The sequence below is a fragment of the Hypanus sabinus genome, chromosome 8 (genome assembly GCF_030144855.1).
Source record: "Hypanus sabinus isolate sHypSab1 chromosome 8, sHypSab1.hap1, whole genome shotgun sequence".
Lineage (NCBI taxonomy): Eukaryota > Metazoa > Chordata > Chondrichthyes > Myliobatiformes > Dasyatidae > Hypanus > Hypanus sabinus.
The window spans coordinates 161,713,778-161,732,663 of NC_082713.1; the positions used below are offsets into that span (position 1 = coordinate 161,713,778).

Below are 18,886 nucleotides of genomic sequence, written 5' to 3' on the forward strand. Positions count from 1 at the left end.
TAAATATGGACCTGCATGAGTAAATTAAAACATTTTGACTTGAACATTTTCTTGATGAACCTTTAGTATAACAAGTCCAGCCCTAGGGTTGAATTGCTATGAAAGGATGAAGAAAACAATAAGGCACAATTTATTTATCTGTAAGTTAATGTCCTCAGTTTAAGAGGATGGATATTAGATCTGCAGCTAAACTAACTTTCTGAAATGTATGCTAATTAAACCCTTCATTTTTTAAAAATTTTGGTACAGCACAGAATAGGCCTTTCCGGCTCTTCAAGTTGCACCAACCAGCAACTCCCGATTTAACCCAAGCCTAATCACGGAACAATTTACAATGACCAATAAACCTACTAACCCGTATGTGTTTGGACTGGGGGAGGAAACCAGAGCAGCCGGAGGAAACGCAAGCAGTCATGGGTAACATGTACAAACTCCTTACAGGCAATGACGGGAATTGTACCCGGGTTGCTGGTATTGTAAAGCTTTGTGCTAACCACTATGCTACCAGCACCTTTTCTAGGTTAAGCAATTAATTCAATGCCATCCTTTGGGCAGAAGATCAGGAGAAAATCTTGTTCTATTTATAAAATGACCAGTCTCACATACAGCGGTAAGATTTGGATAGCAGTAGAGCTAAATAGGGAAGGCCATCAGCTGAGAATACAGTAATAGACAATAGACAGTAGGTGCAGGAGTAGGCCATTCAGCCCTTCTAGCCAGCACCGCCATTCACTGTGATCATGGCTGATCATACACAATTAGTGCCCCGTTCCTGCCCTCTCCCCATATCCCTTGACCCCACTATCTATAAGAGCTCTATCTAATAGAGAGGGTATAATGCCTGTGGACAGACGGCAATGGAGAGAGTGAACAGAATTTCCCTCTTCCATCTCTCCTCTCCTCCCTTCTTCCATCTCTTCTCTTTTCCCCTCTTCCATTTTTCCTTTTCAATTCCCCATTCTGGCTCCCCTCATACCCCTTCTCTTCTCACTACCAGCCCATGACCTCCCTCCTTCTTCACTTTCTCCCATGGTCCACTGTCCTCTTCTATTAGATTCCTTCTTCAACCCTTTACTTCTTCCAACTAACACATTACAGCTTCTCACTTCATTTTCTCTCCGCCACTCACTCTCCTTCCTCCTCACTTGATTTCACTAATCTAGTCATCTACCAGCTTGTACTCCTTCCCCTCACCCCTGCCTTCTTATTCCAGCTCCTTTATCCCTTTCTTTCCAATCCTGATGAAGGATCTCTGCCTGAAACATCGACTGTTTATTCCCCTCCATAGATGCTGCCTGAACTGCTGAGTTCCTCCAGCATTTTGTGTGTGTGTGTGTGTGTGTGTGTGTGTGTTGCTCAAAATTTCCAGGATGACCAGAATTATGAAAAACAGTAGGGAAGTATTGAATGGTGAAGAAGATGTTCAAAAGGTAGTCATGGTGCTTTCAACAAAGGCTAGAAGAAACTCAGGGATAAGTAAATAAAGATCCATATTAATTATATTAGAGGTTTGAATTGAGGGAATTAAGATGAAGAACTATCATTGGAGCTGAGGTGTAAGGATGACGGGAGTGTATGTTCTTGAATCGGATTGGGATGGGCATAAAATCACAGGATGAATGGGAGGGTTTCAGCTTTTCATGGAGAGAAATTGAAGTGGAATTAGAGAATTGGAAGTGATTGTCACCTTGTACAGAAAGTTGAACAAATTCGAGGATTGAATTGGGGAAAGGGGATTGCTAACTGAAGCTGGGCTGTAGGATTGTGGAAGAGGGATACCGGTTTCAACTCGCTTGGGGTGAAACGGGGAAGATAGGAAAGGCGGAGTCTGAAAGGCAGAGTGATTCTGATGGAACCACAGAGACAGGATTTCGTGTCATTCATTTAAATCATGGCTGAACAGTGTCTCTATTCCATGCACCTTTACAAACTTAAGCAACAGAAGTCATTTCAATTCAATTTCAGTCGTCTTCAAGTGAGGGGTTGGGATTGCATTAGGGTTAAAGTGCAAGGTTAAATGGAACAGAAACCAATCATGTCTAGAATATGCCCACTTTCTATCTTAACATGAACAGATGAGAAGGTGGGCATCCATACTGCTCATGTGATGTGGTCCATCAGTTAAAGGTATCATGAAGATGATTGAGTTCATGCTAAAAGTGATTCTCTTTTCAAGCATAGGCATGGACTTGTGCCATGGGAAACTTGACAGCCCAAAGCAAATGAATAGTTAAAACCATAAAATAAATCGATGCTTATGGGCTGTTATGAGCAGGTGTGTTTCCTTAAGAAGAACAGGTTTACTAATCCCCGCCATCAGACCTTGTGCACCAAATTTTACCACAGTTTTTGTATCCCATCTTGAAATCATTGAGGCGGTTGAGGATGGCGAGCAGGTGTCTACAAGCCTCTCGCTCGCCACTGCCAGAGCAAGATATCTGCTTATGGAGGTCTCTCTCCCTCCCTGCTCACTCGCTGCTCCTGAGGGAAGGTCCCTGCATTCAAATGGTCTCTGTCTCCCTCCATGCTGTAAGAGGATGGTGCCGGAGTCCTGAGTCTCGGGCAAGGTTTTAATGGACGCGGTTTGTGGACTGGACTCTGTAGTTCACATTATGATGTGTTTCTGGCTTCTGGCCGTTCCTTCCTTTGGTGCCAATTGGGCAATTTTGAATTGGGATGGCCTACAGATAACAAACTGAGCTGAACTGCACATGATGGACTCTTTCAATTGTGTGTTTTGTATTCTATGTTTTTCACTTGTTTTTCTTTGTTGCCACTTGTGTGATTTGTTATTTTTGTGTGTGGCTGAGTTGATGTTCATTCTTTGAACAGGTTCCATGGTTCTTTTTTATTTTGTGACTGTCTGGCGAAGACAAATCTCAGGGTTGTATACTGCATACGTTCTTTGATAATAAGTGTACTTTAAATTCATGAATCTTTACCATGATTTGGCCCCTTTCCTATTTTTACATTGTGATTTCCTCATCATCACTTATTCTTTTAGCCAGGATATATAGTCCTTAATCTTTATCCGCATAAAACCCATTCCTGACTATCTTTTCTTTTGCCCTGTGAAACAGGCTCCCCAATTCAAATGGTTCCAGGCTGTAACCATGGTACTTGAAGGGAGGTGTCTCCACTTCAAGGAACTCTATTAGAAGCCCAGGAAACCCATGCTTACCAAGTTTTGTGGTTATAATAACTCTGCATATTGGCAGAACTGCATTCATTTTAACATTTAGGGCAGACTTGGGCATATGAGACAGATGACATTAGGGGGAAATTAGCAAAGAAATTGTATTGCTTTGAGAGTTGGTGAAGACTTGAGTGGTGGAGTTGCCGCCTCCTATGCCATAAGGTAGGAGTTTCCAACCTTTTTTATGCCGTGGATCTGTGCTATTAACTGAGCCGTCCATGGACTCAACGGTAGGGAACCCTTGCCAAAAGGAAATGAATATGAAATGTAATATAATAAATTTAGGTCATATTATTTTTGGTGTTGGCGGGGGATAGGTGGCAAGGGACTTGTTCCACTTTAATAATTTTCTTCGCCTGGATAATGTGATTTCTAATTATGCTGCTCAACATATTTACAATGAAGCAATGGGCATTATTTTAATTTTGAAATTCAATAATTTTAAATCTGAATATGCTCTAGCTGCTTTGAACCATACCTCACTGACTACTTAAAGTGTCTATATTAAGGAAGCATGTTTTCCTCAGTCCTAAACATTATAATAAACTGATCAATGAAGTAGGGTTCAAATTGCTTATTTCCCATTAAGCAATTTAAATAAATTACAGTCCAATAAAAGAGAACTGTCTCACTAATAGATTAATGCTACTGAAAGAAAATTAGTTTTAAAGTATACCGAAAAAAAATAATTTGGTTTCAGAATGATTTTGATGTTGGATGACAATGCAAAGTGGTGTTATCAGACTGAGTGCTCGTGATACATTTCTCATAATTTTAATTCCTGTTTATTTCAAAGGACTTGAAAATCATAGAGGTGTTTATCAGGTGACTGAAGCCCATTATCCACAGCTATCCAATGTCAAATTATCTCTTCAGAAAAGAGATACCACTCTTCAGTATAATTGTACATAATGGGTACACAGCGTGCCGTGCCAATGTTCACTATAGCTTTGAACAAACTGTTATTTAGCAAAAATGCTTTGTGAAAGAATTATGCTCACCAACCAACCAAGAAAATAAATATAGTGTCATTGACATTTATATTCCCCATCTTTGACATATTCCTTTTCTCTCCTATGAGTAGTGGAATGTTGGACATAGTAACAACTTGAGTTACAAGCCCATGTGGCAGAGTATAATTACTTGTTTTGATGGTTATTGTTTTACCCCTGGGGCTACTTCTGAAGCTGTTTTGTCAGCTTTTACTCCTTCCTCTGATTATGATTATGGTTTGGAATTCATATGTTTATGTGCACTCCATAATACAACTAATATAAAATAAGAGTTCAATAAGGAAAATTGTGCACAATTACAGTTTTCCTTCTGCATCTTCCATGTCTTTGACAAGCTGGTGCAGGATGCATTTCCTTGCTATCAGCCCTTAACAATGGTGTAAAACTTAATATATCATACACAACTCTTTGGGGCAGCGTGGTAGCATAGTGGTTAGCACACTTTAGAGTATCAGTGCCCGGGGTTCAATTCCCATTACAATAGACAATAGGTGCAGAAGTAGACCATTCGGCCCCTCGAGTCTGCACCGCCATTCTGAGATCATGGCTGATCATTCACTATCAATACCCAGTCCCTGCCTTGTCCCCATATCCCTTGATTCCCCTATCCATCAGATATCTATCCAGCTCCTTCTTGAAAGAGCTAATTACTGTCTGTAAGGAGTTTGCACGTTCTCCCCATGACTGTGTAGGTTTCCTTCAGATGCTCCAGTTTCTTCCCACAGTCCAAAGACGTACTGGTTGGTGGGTTACACACACAAAATGCTGGTGGGACACAGCAGGCCAGGCAGCATCTATAGGGAGAAGCACTGTTGACGTTTTGGGCTGAGACCCTTTATCAGGACTGACGAAGGGTCTCAGCCCAAAACTTCAACTGTGCTTCTCCCTGTAGATGCTGCCTGGCCTGCTGCATTCCACCAGCATTTTGTGTGTGTTGCTTGAATTTCCAGCATCTGCTGATTTCCTCCTGGTTGGTAAGTTAATTGGTTATTGTAAATTGCCCTGTCATTATGCTAGGACTAGATTGGGGACGATTGCTGAGTGGTGTGGTTCAAAAAGCCAGAAGGACCTATTTTGCACTCTATCTCAATAAATAAAAAAATAAATAAATTATGGAAGTTTAATTGAACATAGAACAGTGCAGCACCATACATGCCTTTTGACCCTTGATGTTGTGCAAGCCTATATATACCTAGTCCATGGTCAATCTTATCCTTCCTTCTTGTATAGCCTATAACCTCCATGTTTCTTACATCCTTGACTCTATGTAAGAGTCTCTTACATACCCCTATTGTGTCAGCATCTGTCACCACCATAGTAATGCATGCCTGACACTTCCCACTCACTGTTTAGAACTACCTCTAATATTTCCCTTAAACTTTCTACCATTCACCTTAAACAAATGTCTTCTGGTATCAAGCATGTGCATTTGTCGGCATAATTTTTTTTTCAGATGGTGTCTGTTTAGCGGTATCATCTTCCAGCTTCATTGTTCAGGAAGGCATTAGTATCTCACTTACATCACACATCAGCATTGAAAAGCTGTTTATTTTGTTTGGTTATTATGCCATGGGGTGGTGGGGTGGTGGAGTGGAGCTATGTCTCTACAAAAGGGAATGTAAGGTGTTCCTTCCCTCCGCTAGACAATCTCTGAAGACTACTGATAATGGCTGGGGTCAGCCATCTTGTAAATGCAGTACATAGAAGAAGGCAATGAATGACAAACCACTCCCGTAGAAAAATTTGCCAGGGGCAATCAGGGTCAAGGATTGTCATACGACATGGAACATAATGAATAAATGAATGACAATTATGTATGTCAGTGTTTAAATTTTGTACCGATTACTCCTCTCTCACTCTGCCATTTCTTTCCCGACAGTACCCTGCAGCGTTGATGAACCTGGGTGCCATTCTTCATCTGAATGGAAAACTGCGTGAGGCTGAGGCTAACTACCTCCGAGCTCTCCAACTCAAGCCCGATGATGCCATTACCCAGTCGAACCTTCGCAAACTGCGCAACATCATGGAAAAACAGGGCTTGAATGTGCAAAAAAGAAGAGATGGTAAAACTTAATCAAACTCTTGGAACACTAAACTTGGAAGAATTGGCAAGGATGTGGATGGACATCTGTTGTTTGTGACTTCTGGTGATGCCCTTTAACACTGAAACTCCTCAGTGTTTCTAGTGCTTGTGGGAAGACACCTAGTTAACATGTGATTCATCTACTTGATCTCCTGCACTTGCTGACTAAAGGCACACTAAAATATTTAGGAACATCCCAACTTTCCGAATGTGATTTACTTAGGGTCTAACTCCTAACTCCAGCTATGATTTTTATGTTCCCTTTGTAAGGGGGCAATCTTTAGAAAACTTTAAGTTTTGGCTACTTGTCTTCTTGCAAAGCAATCGTTCACCTTTCTGAAGACTGGTACATCTAATTTGCTTGGTGTTTACTACCTTCACTGATAAATCAGAGCCCCTTTGGGCCAAAAGATTGGACAATTGTTGGCTCTCCCTTCTTCCTCCCTATCCTTTAGCTCTTCAAGTGGAGTTGGAGATTCTTTTCCTGACAAGGGAAAGGAAATGTGGGAAGCTCCCAGAAACAATGAAGATTCATAAACGAGTCACTTGTCTTGTTTTTGAAACTGACCACAGATCTTATACAAACTTGGCCTCTCTTCCACCTGCCTCATCAGCAGATTGTTAGAGCACTTAGCAAGACAGATTGCTGAACAACTAAAGCTGTTTTGATCAAAGTAAACATTATCAATTATATATTTTTCAATTGGCACACAGAAGTCCAATACCCCTGAAGACTAGACACACTGTCTGATTCACATAGCTTTTGTTTAAGTAACCATGTCTACTTTTGCTTCAACTTATTTATAAACAATTTGGAGATGAATAATAGGATTTTTTTTATTTTTGGGAGCTGTCAACAGCTTTGCGAATTGGGATCATGCACCTGCCAAGACCAAGGGACCATACTGAAGAGTTCTGCTTGTTGTTACTGGTAGCTTATCAGTACAACGGTGGTGGAAGATTGAGGTCAAGTGTTCATAAAGTGGTACCACATCTGCATGGTGTCCTTACGTTCAACACAATACCATGTATGGTTCTGGAGGATTTTACACCACTGTGTTTGAAAGTTGGTTTTTGCTAAAACATATCAAGGTATTTAATTAACTGTGGAAGTTTAAGTTATTCTAATTCAATATGGGACTGATAATGTTAAGTTTTACCCTAGTCTTGTATAACATTAGAAGAACCTATTTGTTTTAGATACAATAAAGGCATATTTGTTCATGTTTTACAGAAATGGAAGGAAATAGACACGAGCCTGCATTTATTCTTCGTTTGATTTGTTTACATCTATCGCCTTTTGATGCTGACTACTTTTAAATGATTTGTTTGCCCATGGAACAGATATATATTTCATTGGCTTTTAAGTCAGAACACAAAGGCATCTTCACATAGGAACTTGATTTACTTAAACTGAACAGCAGGGATATCTTTACTTTCTTCTTTATTATGTGATTGCATGGCAGAAATGACTAATTGCTCTAACTATATTGGCATTGTGTTGTAGCAATGATTCAATTGTGGGTTTGTCCGAGACTTAAGGGTGAAACCTAAGCCATGCAGAAGAGACTTCCTCTCTGCCTGGTCAATGCTTTCAGGTTCTGAGAAATACTGATTAAGTATTACATCTGCATTGCTGCTCAGGGATTTCGTAAAGTAGAGTAATTCCAGACAGTGCTAAAGAGTACTGAATGTGTTTACTAAATTAAAAGTTTTATTTTTTAAAATTGTTCTATTTGTATAAATTATCCAAATTTGTAGAAGTGTTTCCTCTTGTAAAATGACCATGTACATGCCAGCGAAATTCACAATTTTTCCCCAATTAAATGAAAGCATTGATGAAAACAACTCTTGACTGCTTTTGTGGTGTTTTACACAGACACAAAGTACAAAGTACATTTATTATCAAAGTATGTATAATTTAAAATAACCTTGAGATTCATCTGCTTACAGGCTGCCACAAAGAACCCCAGTTGAACCCATTAAAAACAGAAGAAGGCCATCAAACACTCTGTGTGTGTGCGTGTGTGTGGAGAGAGGAGAAAAACAAGTTGTTCAAACAATAAAAGTAACAAAACAGCATTCTGAACTGAAGCTCACAAAACCAGGCATCCCTGCAGCTAATCCAAAAGTCTACTAGTTGCAGGCCACAGCTTCGTTCCAGCACAACACAGAGATGAGCAAACCCTGCTGAGCAGCAAACTGAACTGGCCTGTCTCATGCCTTCAATCCTGACACCCCGACCATTTCAATCTGGCCCGGTGCTTAAGTTGTCCAAACCTCGGGTCATTCCTTGCCCTCAGGTTCTGCCGCCTCGATTCAGCCAAGACCCAAACTTTTCAATTCAGCCCGGCTCTCAAATTGATCAAACCTCAGATCATTCCCCACCTCTGCTTGACTCTGCCACATCGAATTACATGGCCTTCCCAATTTGGCTTCACTCTTAAATTGATCAAGCTTCAGAACTTATCTCAACCCACCTTGGCTCTGCTGCATTGAATTGCCTCCAAGTCCGCACCAGCAACTCCAGCCTGGGCGTGCTGCAACCGTCCTGCCCAGTGCGACTCCAGCCACACCGCTACATCACACAGATGCTTCAGCTCAACTCCGACAAGGAAACCACAGGCCACAATGATTTAACAGAGAAAGTGTGATTAATGAAGTATTTCATTTCTTGCTCACTACAGGATGTGTCTAGACATATCTTGTATAAAATACAAGTGGTAGAATTCAACTTAGGGAACGCAGAGGCTTCAGAGTAACTGCTGAATGCGAAAAAACTCCTGACGATGCTTTGTATCTATCATTTGGACAAGTGATGATTCTGTGCATTTCCCTGAACTGCACTGGCATAATGTCAACAGAGGTGTTGGCCCTTGTACCTTAATCATGGAAAGGAGCAAAATGACAACTAATAACGTAATAGGCAACAAGTGACACATTAATAGCTGACATGTGTATAATGGGCATCAAAGCCAGGTGTATTAACTATCATTAATTTTTCTGAAGGGAGATGATGAGGTGTGACGTACCTATTTGCACAAATTTAAACTATAATTTAGAGCCAGTTTGCATATGTGGCATCTGTCATAAAACTGGAGTGTGGTAAAAGAAAAAATCTTGACTTTGAGTGGATATTTCACAAGCCTCGCTGACAATCATCACAGACCCAGTGCAAGATTACGTGCTTAGCCCACTGTGCTACTGCCTTTGCACTCGTGATTGTGTGGCTAGGCACAGCTCAAACTCCACCTATAACTTTGCCAGTGACTCCACTGTTGGCAGAATCCCAGATGACAACGAGGAGCCATATAGGAGTGAGACAGATCAGCTGGTTGAGTGGTGTTGCAACAGCAACCTTGCACTCAGTGTCAGCAATGCCAAGGAATGGATTGTGGACTTAAGGAAGGGGAGATCGAGAGAACACCCTTTGGTCAGTGCTGGAGAGGGTGAACAGCTTCAGATTTCTGGGCATCAACATCTCAGAGGATTTAGCCTGGGCCCAACATATCGATACATATATTATCTATAATATAATCCCTTAAGTATAAGTGCCTTTCTTAGTTCAGAGCTCCATCCAAATTGTCTCTGTGGATAAGCCCTCCACTATGGTCCCCTCTGTGTATTACCGTGACATTTTCCCTAATCAGGAGTACAACTGCTCCACTTCCTTTACCCACCTCTTGTAATTACTCACAACTGCCGTTACACTGCTGATACTTAGGGCAGCAATGAAAGTCCTCCATCTCTGGCAGTGCTCATTGTGTCAGTAGCTTCCTCTCGGTTTTCACTGCTGTCAGTCATGCAAATCTTGGGTGGTGACTCAGGAATACTACTGCGCTCAGATGCAGAAGGATTCTTCATTGCTGTTTCCATTTGGGGTTGTTAAGTCCTGAGCCGAACGCCGGAACCTGGAGGACTGATGGGCCACTCTTAGTCTATCCTGTACCCTTTGTCCTGTTTGGCATGGGTGACCCTAACAAGAGCCAAAGCATAAAGCCCTGACTCTGGGTCATTGAGGCATGCAAGCCTCCAAAACAAACAAGGTTCTGGTCCTCTTGGAGAACCCACCTCTCTATCAAGTCTAAAACAACAAAATCCAGGAAAATTATATTGCCAGTCCTGCCCCTCACACAATCAAGTCCCTGTGATGGCAACAACATCGTAATTCCTGTAAGTTCATCCTCCTTAACCATATTACTCCTGACGTTCACATAAATGTACTTCAGCCCATCAGTCCTACTCCTCACTGTCCTTTCTTTCAATTGTACATGTCATACCATCTTTCCTGCCCTCAACGCTAACACCTGCTATTCTGCTGTTGTCGTTCCCATCTCCTGCCACTCTGGTTTAAATAATCCAAACAGCACTAGCAAACCTCCCAGCGAGGATATTAGTTCCCTTCCAAACTATCTTGATTGTATAGGTCCCACCTGATCAGATCTGAGTGAGGCTATCCCCTCTGGGCCAAGACCCTGATGGTTGAAGGGTAGTAACTGTTTTGAACCTGACAGTGTGAATTCTGAGGTTCCTGTACTTCCTTCCTGGTGGCAGCAGCGAGACGAGAGCATGTCCTGGGTGGTGGTGGGGGTTCCCGATGATGGGTGCTGCTTTCCTGTGACAAAATTACACGTAGCTGTGCTCAGTGGTGGGGAGGGCTTTACCTGTGATGGACTGGGCCGTATACACTATCTTTTGCAGGATTTCATCAGAAAAGCTGAGAGCTATCAGATATAGTTATCTTAAAGGAGGACAGAGTAGAGTCATTGAGTAAGTACTGCATTAATATCCCATAATCCCCAACTCTGGTTATTAATAGACCCCTTGGAACAGAACAAGTCTCCACTGAAGCATAACTTCCTTGGATACAGCTTGCAGCTTTGTTAAAGGTTTTTGATTTGATGAACACATAAGGAAAACTCTGAGACTATTTTGCACTACCTACTTGTTTTTCTATATTCCTTACTGCAACGTCTAGTTTGTTTCTGTATTGCACTGTACTGCTGCCACAAAACAACACGTTTCATGACATACATCAGTGATAATAAACCTGATTCTGTTTCTGATATAATTCAATTAGATCATACTTGCTTTTAAAACATAGGAATAATGGGCTTCTATCTAATGCAATATTTAGGAGATGGCTAGCAATATTAATTTGGTGATGTGCATGACATTTGCTAACGGACTCAAAAATGAGACACAGCACCTCAATCTGGTCACTGCATCAGTGCATACAGGGAAATACATCTGAATATGAACAACAGGCACAATGGATTTTATTATCAGCTATTGCCTAAAATATTTTGGGTAATTGTCTTATAATGAGGACAATGGCTAGACTGGAAGCATTGTGGGACGAGAAAAAAACATGAGAGGCCACAGGTGCCGTGCAGATGGGCCTCTTGGGTTAAAAAGAGTGAAGCATTTCCTCACTGGATCAAAGTTTGTGCTTAAATCATATTATTCTGTAATAACTCCAGTTGTATATAAAGCCCTTTGAAATCACTATGATGTGTATTCCACCAGGCTCCAATTTAAATGGACTGGACAATATCTGCAGCTTTATTGTACAAGCTGGAGGTGATTTAAATTTTAAACTATTTGAGTGAAGACAAACATAATGCAACTTTCTTTAGGGCAGATTGTTCTGTGCTGAAGTACTGTACATATCTTGATTTTATATTTATCACACATGATTACAAAATCTATTGACGAAACAGTGCTTAACAGAGGCCATTAGCTGCACTTTTCACAAATGTGGTTACGTAAAAAGAAATGCTACGTTTATACCAGCAGGAGCCACTCATTCCTGAAAATAAGCAGAAATATTCTCATCAGACGGAAAAGAACATTAATGGCAAATAAATATGTGCTTTGCCAAGGTAACACTGTGACACTGAATGTTATCCAAAGATTCAATTCAAAGTGCATTTATTATCAAAGTACGTATGCAGTACACAACCCTGAGATTTGTCTTCCCACAGACAGCCACGAAACAAAGAAAACCATGGAACCCGTTCAAACAATAAACATCTAATCCTCCAACAAAATCCAACAAAAAAAAAACCAAATCGCACAAACAGCAACAAAAAAGAGCTAAAAAATACAGAATATAAAATACAAAATTAAAAGAGTCCAGGCATATTCAGTTCAGCTTAATGTTCACTATCTGCAGGCTGCCCCAATTCAAAATCGCACAAAATAGCAGCAAAGAAAGGAGAAATCAGAAAAACATTTTAGTGTGAACTGCAGGGTCCCTTTATTAATAACATTTACTTTAAATCAATAGTATTCAGCATTTTCTTTCTGAATGCTATTTATTAATTCCATATTTATTTTTGACTAGTAAATGGCATCAGAACTGTCAACTGCCACAGAGTTGTACAGCGCAGAGTGATTTTGCTCTTTTCAGTTCCATATCTTGCTGCAGCAGCAGCATTTTCTTTTCCCTCCAAAACGATGCCAGTCTTTTCCTCCAACCTCTCGCCTACCCTTTCTTAATGGCATTCTTTCTACTTAATCCACTTACGAACCTTCAAGACAGCCACGTCCTTGTTGTGGTTTGGAGGCTCGTGTGCCTCAGTGACCCGGAGAGCTGTGTTGGCCGGAGTCAGGGCTTTATGCTTTGGCTCTTGGTAGGGTCACCCATGCCAAACAGGTCAAAGGGTAGAGGCCAGACTAAGAGTGGTCCACTGGTCCTCCGGGTTCAGCTTAGGGCAAACAGCACTGACTGGTGCAACAAAATTCTCACAAAAGCAGCCATGAAGAATCTTTTTACATCTGAGGACGACAGTATTCCTGAGTCTCTACTTGGGTCTTGCAGGACTGACAGTAGTGAAAACAGGAAGCTACTGATGTGAGGACGAAAGCCTTGAACACCATGAGAGACGGAGAACCTTCATTGCTGCCCTAAATATCAGTGGTGTAACAGGCTGAGACACACATTGTGCTTTTTCATTACTAGGATGAAAGATTAAACAATTTGCCTCAGAAAGCATTCCATTACTTCCAGATTTATGATATGTTACATCTAATGGTTTACTGAAGAACAGTTAGAGATTCTTGTCCTACGTTAGATTGTGTTCTTCTAAAAGTCATTGATTTTTTTTGTTCTTGTTCCACTAAACATTATTTTAAAATTACTGCAAATAATTTTAACTTTAAATTTAAATTAATTAATTTAAGGATTGGGCCTCATGTAAGTGGCTTCAGGTAAATCTCTGAATAGCAAGTACTAAATAGGCAGCCCAGTGGAACTAACTAGCCTCTGGCCAGAGTATTCTTGGCAGACCAAATGTTGCAAAAGTGGTGGCAAAGTCAATTTAATAATAATGTCTCAGAGAAGCAAGCTGGGCTTAAAAAAAAACTTCAGAATATACTTATCAGAAGCTGCAGAACTCTGAAAAATAAATAGTCTGCAGATGATGGAATCAGGAGCAAAGACCTAGGAGCTCATGGGTCAGGGAGCATCTGTGTAGTGAAATAGACAGTTGTTAACAAATAAACTCTTCTTGGGCTTCCAGACGAGTACAAGGATCAATTTTAACTGATGGTTCAATGACAAATTCTGCCATCTTCGTCAGGGATGATGCCTGGGCATGTCCATTCTGGTGGTATTTGTACCCTTGTCATCCGTCGCTTCTGACTGAGCCCGAGAAAAGTTTATTCATCATCTACGCCAGGAAAACGATAGATCCTTTTTAGACAGTTGTTGCTTCGGGTTAAGATCCTTCACCTGCGCTGAAAGAGCACAAAGTGCCTTAAAAGATAGATTGGAAAGAGTTAAGAGCTAAATGAGGTGGTTTTGATTGATAGCTGGAGTCAGGTGGGAGAGAGAATCCTGCCAATAGTGACAGAGGATGGGAGGTGATAAATGGAGATAAAATAATTAGATAAGTTAAGAAGATGAAGAGTGTAATCAAATAAGTGAAGAACAGTGGGTAGATGGGTACAAATTCAACTTTGTTTTCTTGTTTCAAGTTCCTGGGTGTCAGTGTCTCCAAGGACCTATCCTGGGCCAAACATATCGATGCAGTTGCAAAGAAAGCATGGCAGCAGCTATGTTTCATTAGGAGTTTGAGGAGATTTGGTATGTCACCAAAGACACTCGCAATTTTCTACAGGTGTTGTGGGTGAATGGTGAAAAGTTTAAGGGGCACATGAGGGGAAACTTCTTCACTCAGAGGGTCATGAGAGTGTGGAATGAGCAGCCAGTGCAAGCAGTGCATGCAAGCTCGATTTCAACACTTAAGAGAAGTTTAAATAGGTACATGAATAATAGGGGTATGGAGGGCTGTGGTTGAGTAGGCAGTTTAAATGACTCAATATGGATTAGATGGGCTGAAGGGCCTGTTTCTATGCTGTACTTTCTATGACTTTCTGCACCATGGACACACTTGTTATACATCGTATTATAGATACTATTCTATAAATTTGCCGAATATACCCACAGGAAAATGAATTTCAGAATTGTATATAGCGAAATACGTATTTTGATAATAAAATTTACTTTGAACTTTCAATGGCATTTTAACTGGCTGCATCACTGTCTGGTATGGGGTGAGGGAGGGCATCGACGTAAGCTGCAGAGAGTTCTAAAGTCAGCCAGGACATCCTCAAGGAAGGATGCCTCAAAAAGATGAGGACCCACATCACCCAGGACATGCCCTTTTCTCATTACTACCATCAGGGGATGAGGTACAGGAGCCTGAAAGCACACTCAACAATTCAGAGACAGTTTCTTCCCTTCTACCATCTGATTTCTGAATGTACATCATACCCATGAACATTACCTCAATACTTTTTTTACACTACTTATTTGACTTAACTTTTATATATATACTTCCTATAATTCAGTTTTTATTACTATGTATTGTAATGTACTGCTGCTGCATAACAACAAATTTCATGCCATTTACCGTTGATATTAAACCTGATTCTGATTTAAAGTCTGTTGCCAGCAAAAGTGATTGGAGAATATGCGATGTAGGCTCTGGTCAGATAAACGATTGACCAGTAATCAATGAAACCACTGGAATCTCAAATCCAATACCATCTGACTGAGAAGAGATTCTCCAGCTTGATGCTAAGGGATCCCAGAGGAAAAAGTTTTGATGCTGAGTCCAGCGAGACTACAGAGAGGCATGCAATTCCGTCTCACACTCAATAAGTCTCAAGTTTATATATTCTACCATGCATGCACAGAAATCCAAAACTCACTGAAGATTTAACAGTGAATCTGCCAAACCTAACGAGTAATATCCTTTCAGATGCTTGTGCAGATTCAGCATATCACCTAAAACTTTGACAAACTTGTGGTGAAGATTGGTTGCTTGACAGCCTGGTAATGAAACAACAATGCCCTTGAACAGAAGAGCTTCCAAAAAGTAGTGGATATAGTCCAGTCCTTCACAGGAAAATCCCTCTCCACCTTTGAACACATCTACACAGAGTGCTATGACAGGAAAGCAGTGTCCATCATCAAGGACTCCTATCTCTGCTTGCTGCTGCCATTAGGAAGAAGATACAGGAGCCTCAGGACCTACACCACCAGGTACAGGAACAGTTAGTACCCCTCAACCATCAGGCTTTTGAACCAGAGGGGTTAACTACACTCAATGTCACTTGCCCCATCCCTGAACTGTTCCCACAACCAATGGACTCACTTTCAAGATCGTAAAAGGTGAGTTATGGGTATAGCCAAGATGTTAAAATCTGAGGAAGGGTCTCGGCCTGGAATGTCATCTCTTTTCCATAGATGCTGCCTGAACTGCTGAGTTCCTCCGTTATTTTGTGTGTGTTACTTTGGATTTCCAGCATCTGCAGACTTTCTCGTGTCTGTTATTCATTACTCCAGTGCGAAGTCTCTTTGAGGAATGCCTATCCTGAAAAAGTTTAAATCGTCTCTTCGAGTGGTATTCAGTGAAACACTCTTTCGCTGCTACTTCTCTGGGGTCTCTACCACCCTCCTTTGACCATGTGCTCACACAGACCCACTACCTCAGCCACATATCCTTCCAGGGAGGTTGTATTTGTTGCCATCTTATGCCACTTGGCTTCCAGGTCCATTTTCAGGCCTCTCAGTTTGGACCCAATGAGTGTCCCAGGAACTCACATCTATGGATTACTTCTGCTGTAGCTTCTCCCTCCAAATTCTACATGCCACCCTTTCCGCCAGGTAGAGATACCTAATGGCCCTGTCTCGGGTGCTGCCACAGGACCTGGGTTCGCTTTCCTCCACCTGTCATGGACCTCTTTGCTCTGTTATCCTCTGCCAGACCTATACCTTCAATTGCTGGTTCTTCGCCATCCTGGCGTCCAGCAAGGTTTGGAAGATCGCCCAACTCCAGACTGCAGATCTCGCCATCTCCAACTCTGACAGCTCTGGACTCATAGCACCCTTACCCTGCAGTGCTTGCTTCTACCTCCTATGCTAGATCCACAAACCAGTTCGCCTAGGTAGGCCTCTTGTCTCTGCCTGCTCCTGTGGAACTTGTGTCCTCATATTTCAATTCCATTTTATCCCCCTTGGTTCAGACCCTTCTCACTTGCATCTGTAGCACTTCTCATTCCCTCAGAGTCCTCAATATCTTTTAACTGCCTGGCCTTGACCACATCTTCTTCACCATGGATGTTCAGTCCCTATTCACTTCTATCACCAGTCAAGAAGGCCTCAAATCTCTCTGCTTCATTCTTGACAAAGAACCAGCCAATCCCCCTCCACCATCACAATCCTCTGTCTAGCATAACAGGTCCTCACCCTCAACAAGTCTTCCCACTTTCTCCAACCGTGAGGCTTTGCTATGGGCACTCATGGGGCCCAGCATTGCCTGCCTCTTTGTCAGCTATGTAGAACAGTCAATGTTCAAAGCCTTCCCTAGTTATACTCTCCAACTCTCCCTGTACTATGATGAGGTCACCCTCCAGGTAGAAGAGCAACACCTTATATTCTGTCTGGGTAGCCTCCAACCTGATGGTATGAATATCAGTTTCTCCTTTTGGTAAACAAATTTCCTACCACCCTTCCTTTATTCTCCACTCTGACCTTTTACTTCTCACCTGCCTATTCCTTCTCCCGATCCCCCCCTCCTTCCTTTTCTCCTATTTTTCACTCGCTTCTCTACTAGATTCTTTCTTCTCCAGTCCTAGACCTTTCCCACTCACCTGGCTTCACTTATCACCTTCCAGCTGACTTCTTTCCGCTCATCCCACCTTTATATTGTGGCATTGTTCCCCCTTCCTTCTCAGCTCTGAAGATGGGTCTCAGCCTGAAACATGGAGTGTTAATTCTTTTCCAAGAAGCCCTGAGACAGGGCCACTAGGTATCTCTGCAAGTATTCCAGACCTCTTAATTACTCTGGCACTCTGAATGTTCCCATTCTGCCCTTTCCTTCAGATATCTCGCTCTCTCCAGCTTGTGGCCCCTTCCACAAGCCCATTAAATTTCAAACTCCACTAACTCTACACTAAATAGTTGACTTCAAGGATTTGAGTTCATTGTCAACACATTACCATTACCCTGCCACTGAAATGATCTTCCCAGATGTTTCCTCTACCCCACTGATAGATGTTTACTCTCCTACTTTATCTTCAATATAATTGGAAATCATTTACTTACTAGACCTGACCTACAAGAATTGCTTTTCAGAGACACTTCATTCATGATCTGCTTCCCTTTCTTCTTTCTAGCTTCTAATTTTTTTAACTATGTTTTTTCCAATTCCACTCTTTCCAAGCGTCCCAGGTCATGCTCTCTTCTCACTGCTGCCAACAGACAGAAGGTACAAGAGCCTCAGGGCTCACACCTCCAGGCTCAAGAACAGTTATTACCCCTCAACCATCAGGCTCCTGAGTAAAGGGGGATAACTACACTCACTTGCCCTGTCATTGAAATGTTCCTATAACCAATAAACACACATGAAATGCTGGAAGAACTCAGAAGCTGGGCAGTATCTATAGAAAGAAGTACAGTCAAAGTTGTAGGCCAGGACCCTTCAGCAGGACTGGAGAAAAAAAAGATGAGGAGAGGATTTGGAAGGAGGGCGGAGTAGATAGAGAAATACAAGGTGTTAGGTGAAACTGGGAGGGGGAGGGATGAAGTAAAGAGCTGAGGAGCTGATTGCTGAAAGAGATACAGGGCCGGAGAAGGGGAAATCTGATAGGAGAGGACAGAAGGCCATGGAAGAGAGACTAAGGTGGAGGAGCACCAGAGGGAGGCGATGTGCAGGGAATGAGATAAGGTGAGAGAGGGGAAAAAGGATGGGGAATGGTAAAGGAGAGGGAGGGCCATTATCAGAAGTTTGAGAAATCGATGTTCATGCCATCAGGTTGGAGGCTACTCAGACGGAATATAAGATGTTGTTCCTCCAACCTGACTGTGGCCTCATCGTGACATTTGAGGAGGCCACGGATTTACATATCAGAATGGGAATGGGAAGTGGAATTAAAATTGATAGCCACTGGGAGATTCCGCTTCTTCTGTCAGATGAAGCGTTGGTGCTTGGTGAAACGGTCTCCCAATCTACGTCTGGTCTCACCGATATACAGAGGTCACATTGGGAGTGCCGGACACAGTATACAACCCCAACGGTC

The 18,886-nt window shown here is 41.9% G+C and overlaps 1 protein-coding gene across 1 annotated transcript in view; it reads left to right on the plus strand.

Annotated features, from left to right (window-relative positions):
* tmtc2a (transmembrane O-mannosyltransferase targeting cadherins 2a) overlaps positions 1-8,123 on the plus strand; it is a 209,712-nt gene extending 201,589 nt beyond the window's left edge. Inside the window, exon 12 of the mRNA XM_059978410.1 lies at positions 6,089-8,123. Coding sequence (XP_059834393.1) covers positions 6,089-6,283 — 195 coding nt within the window. The 3' untranslated portion in view covers positions 6,284-8,123. The remainder of the gene's footprint in view (positions 1-6,088) is intronic.
* The last annotated feature ends 10,763 nt before the right edge of the window (positions 8,124-18,886 follow it).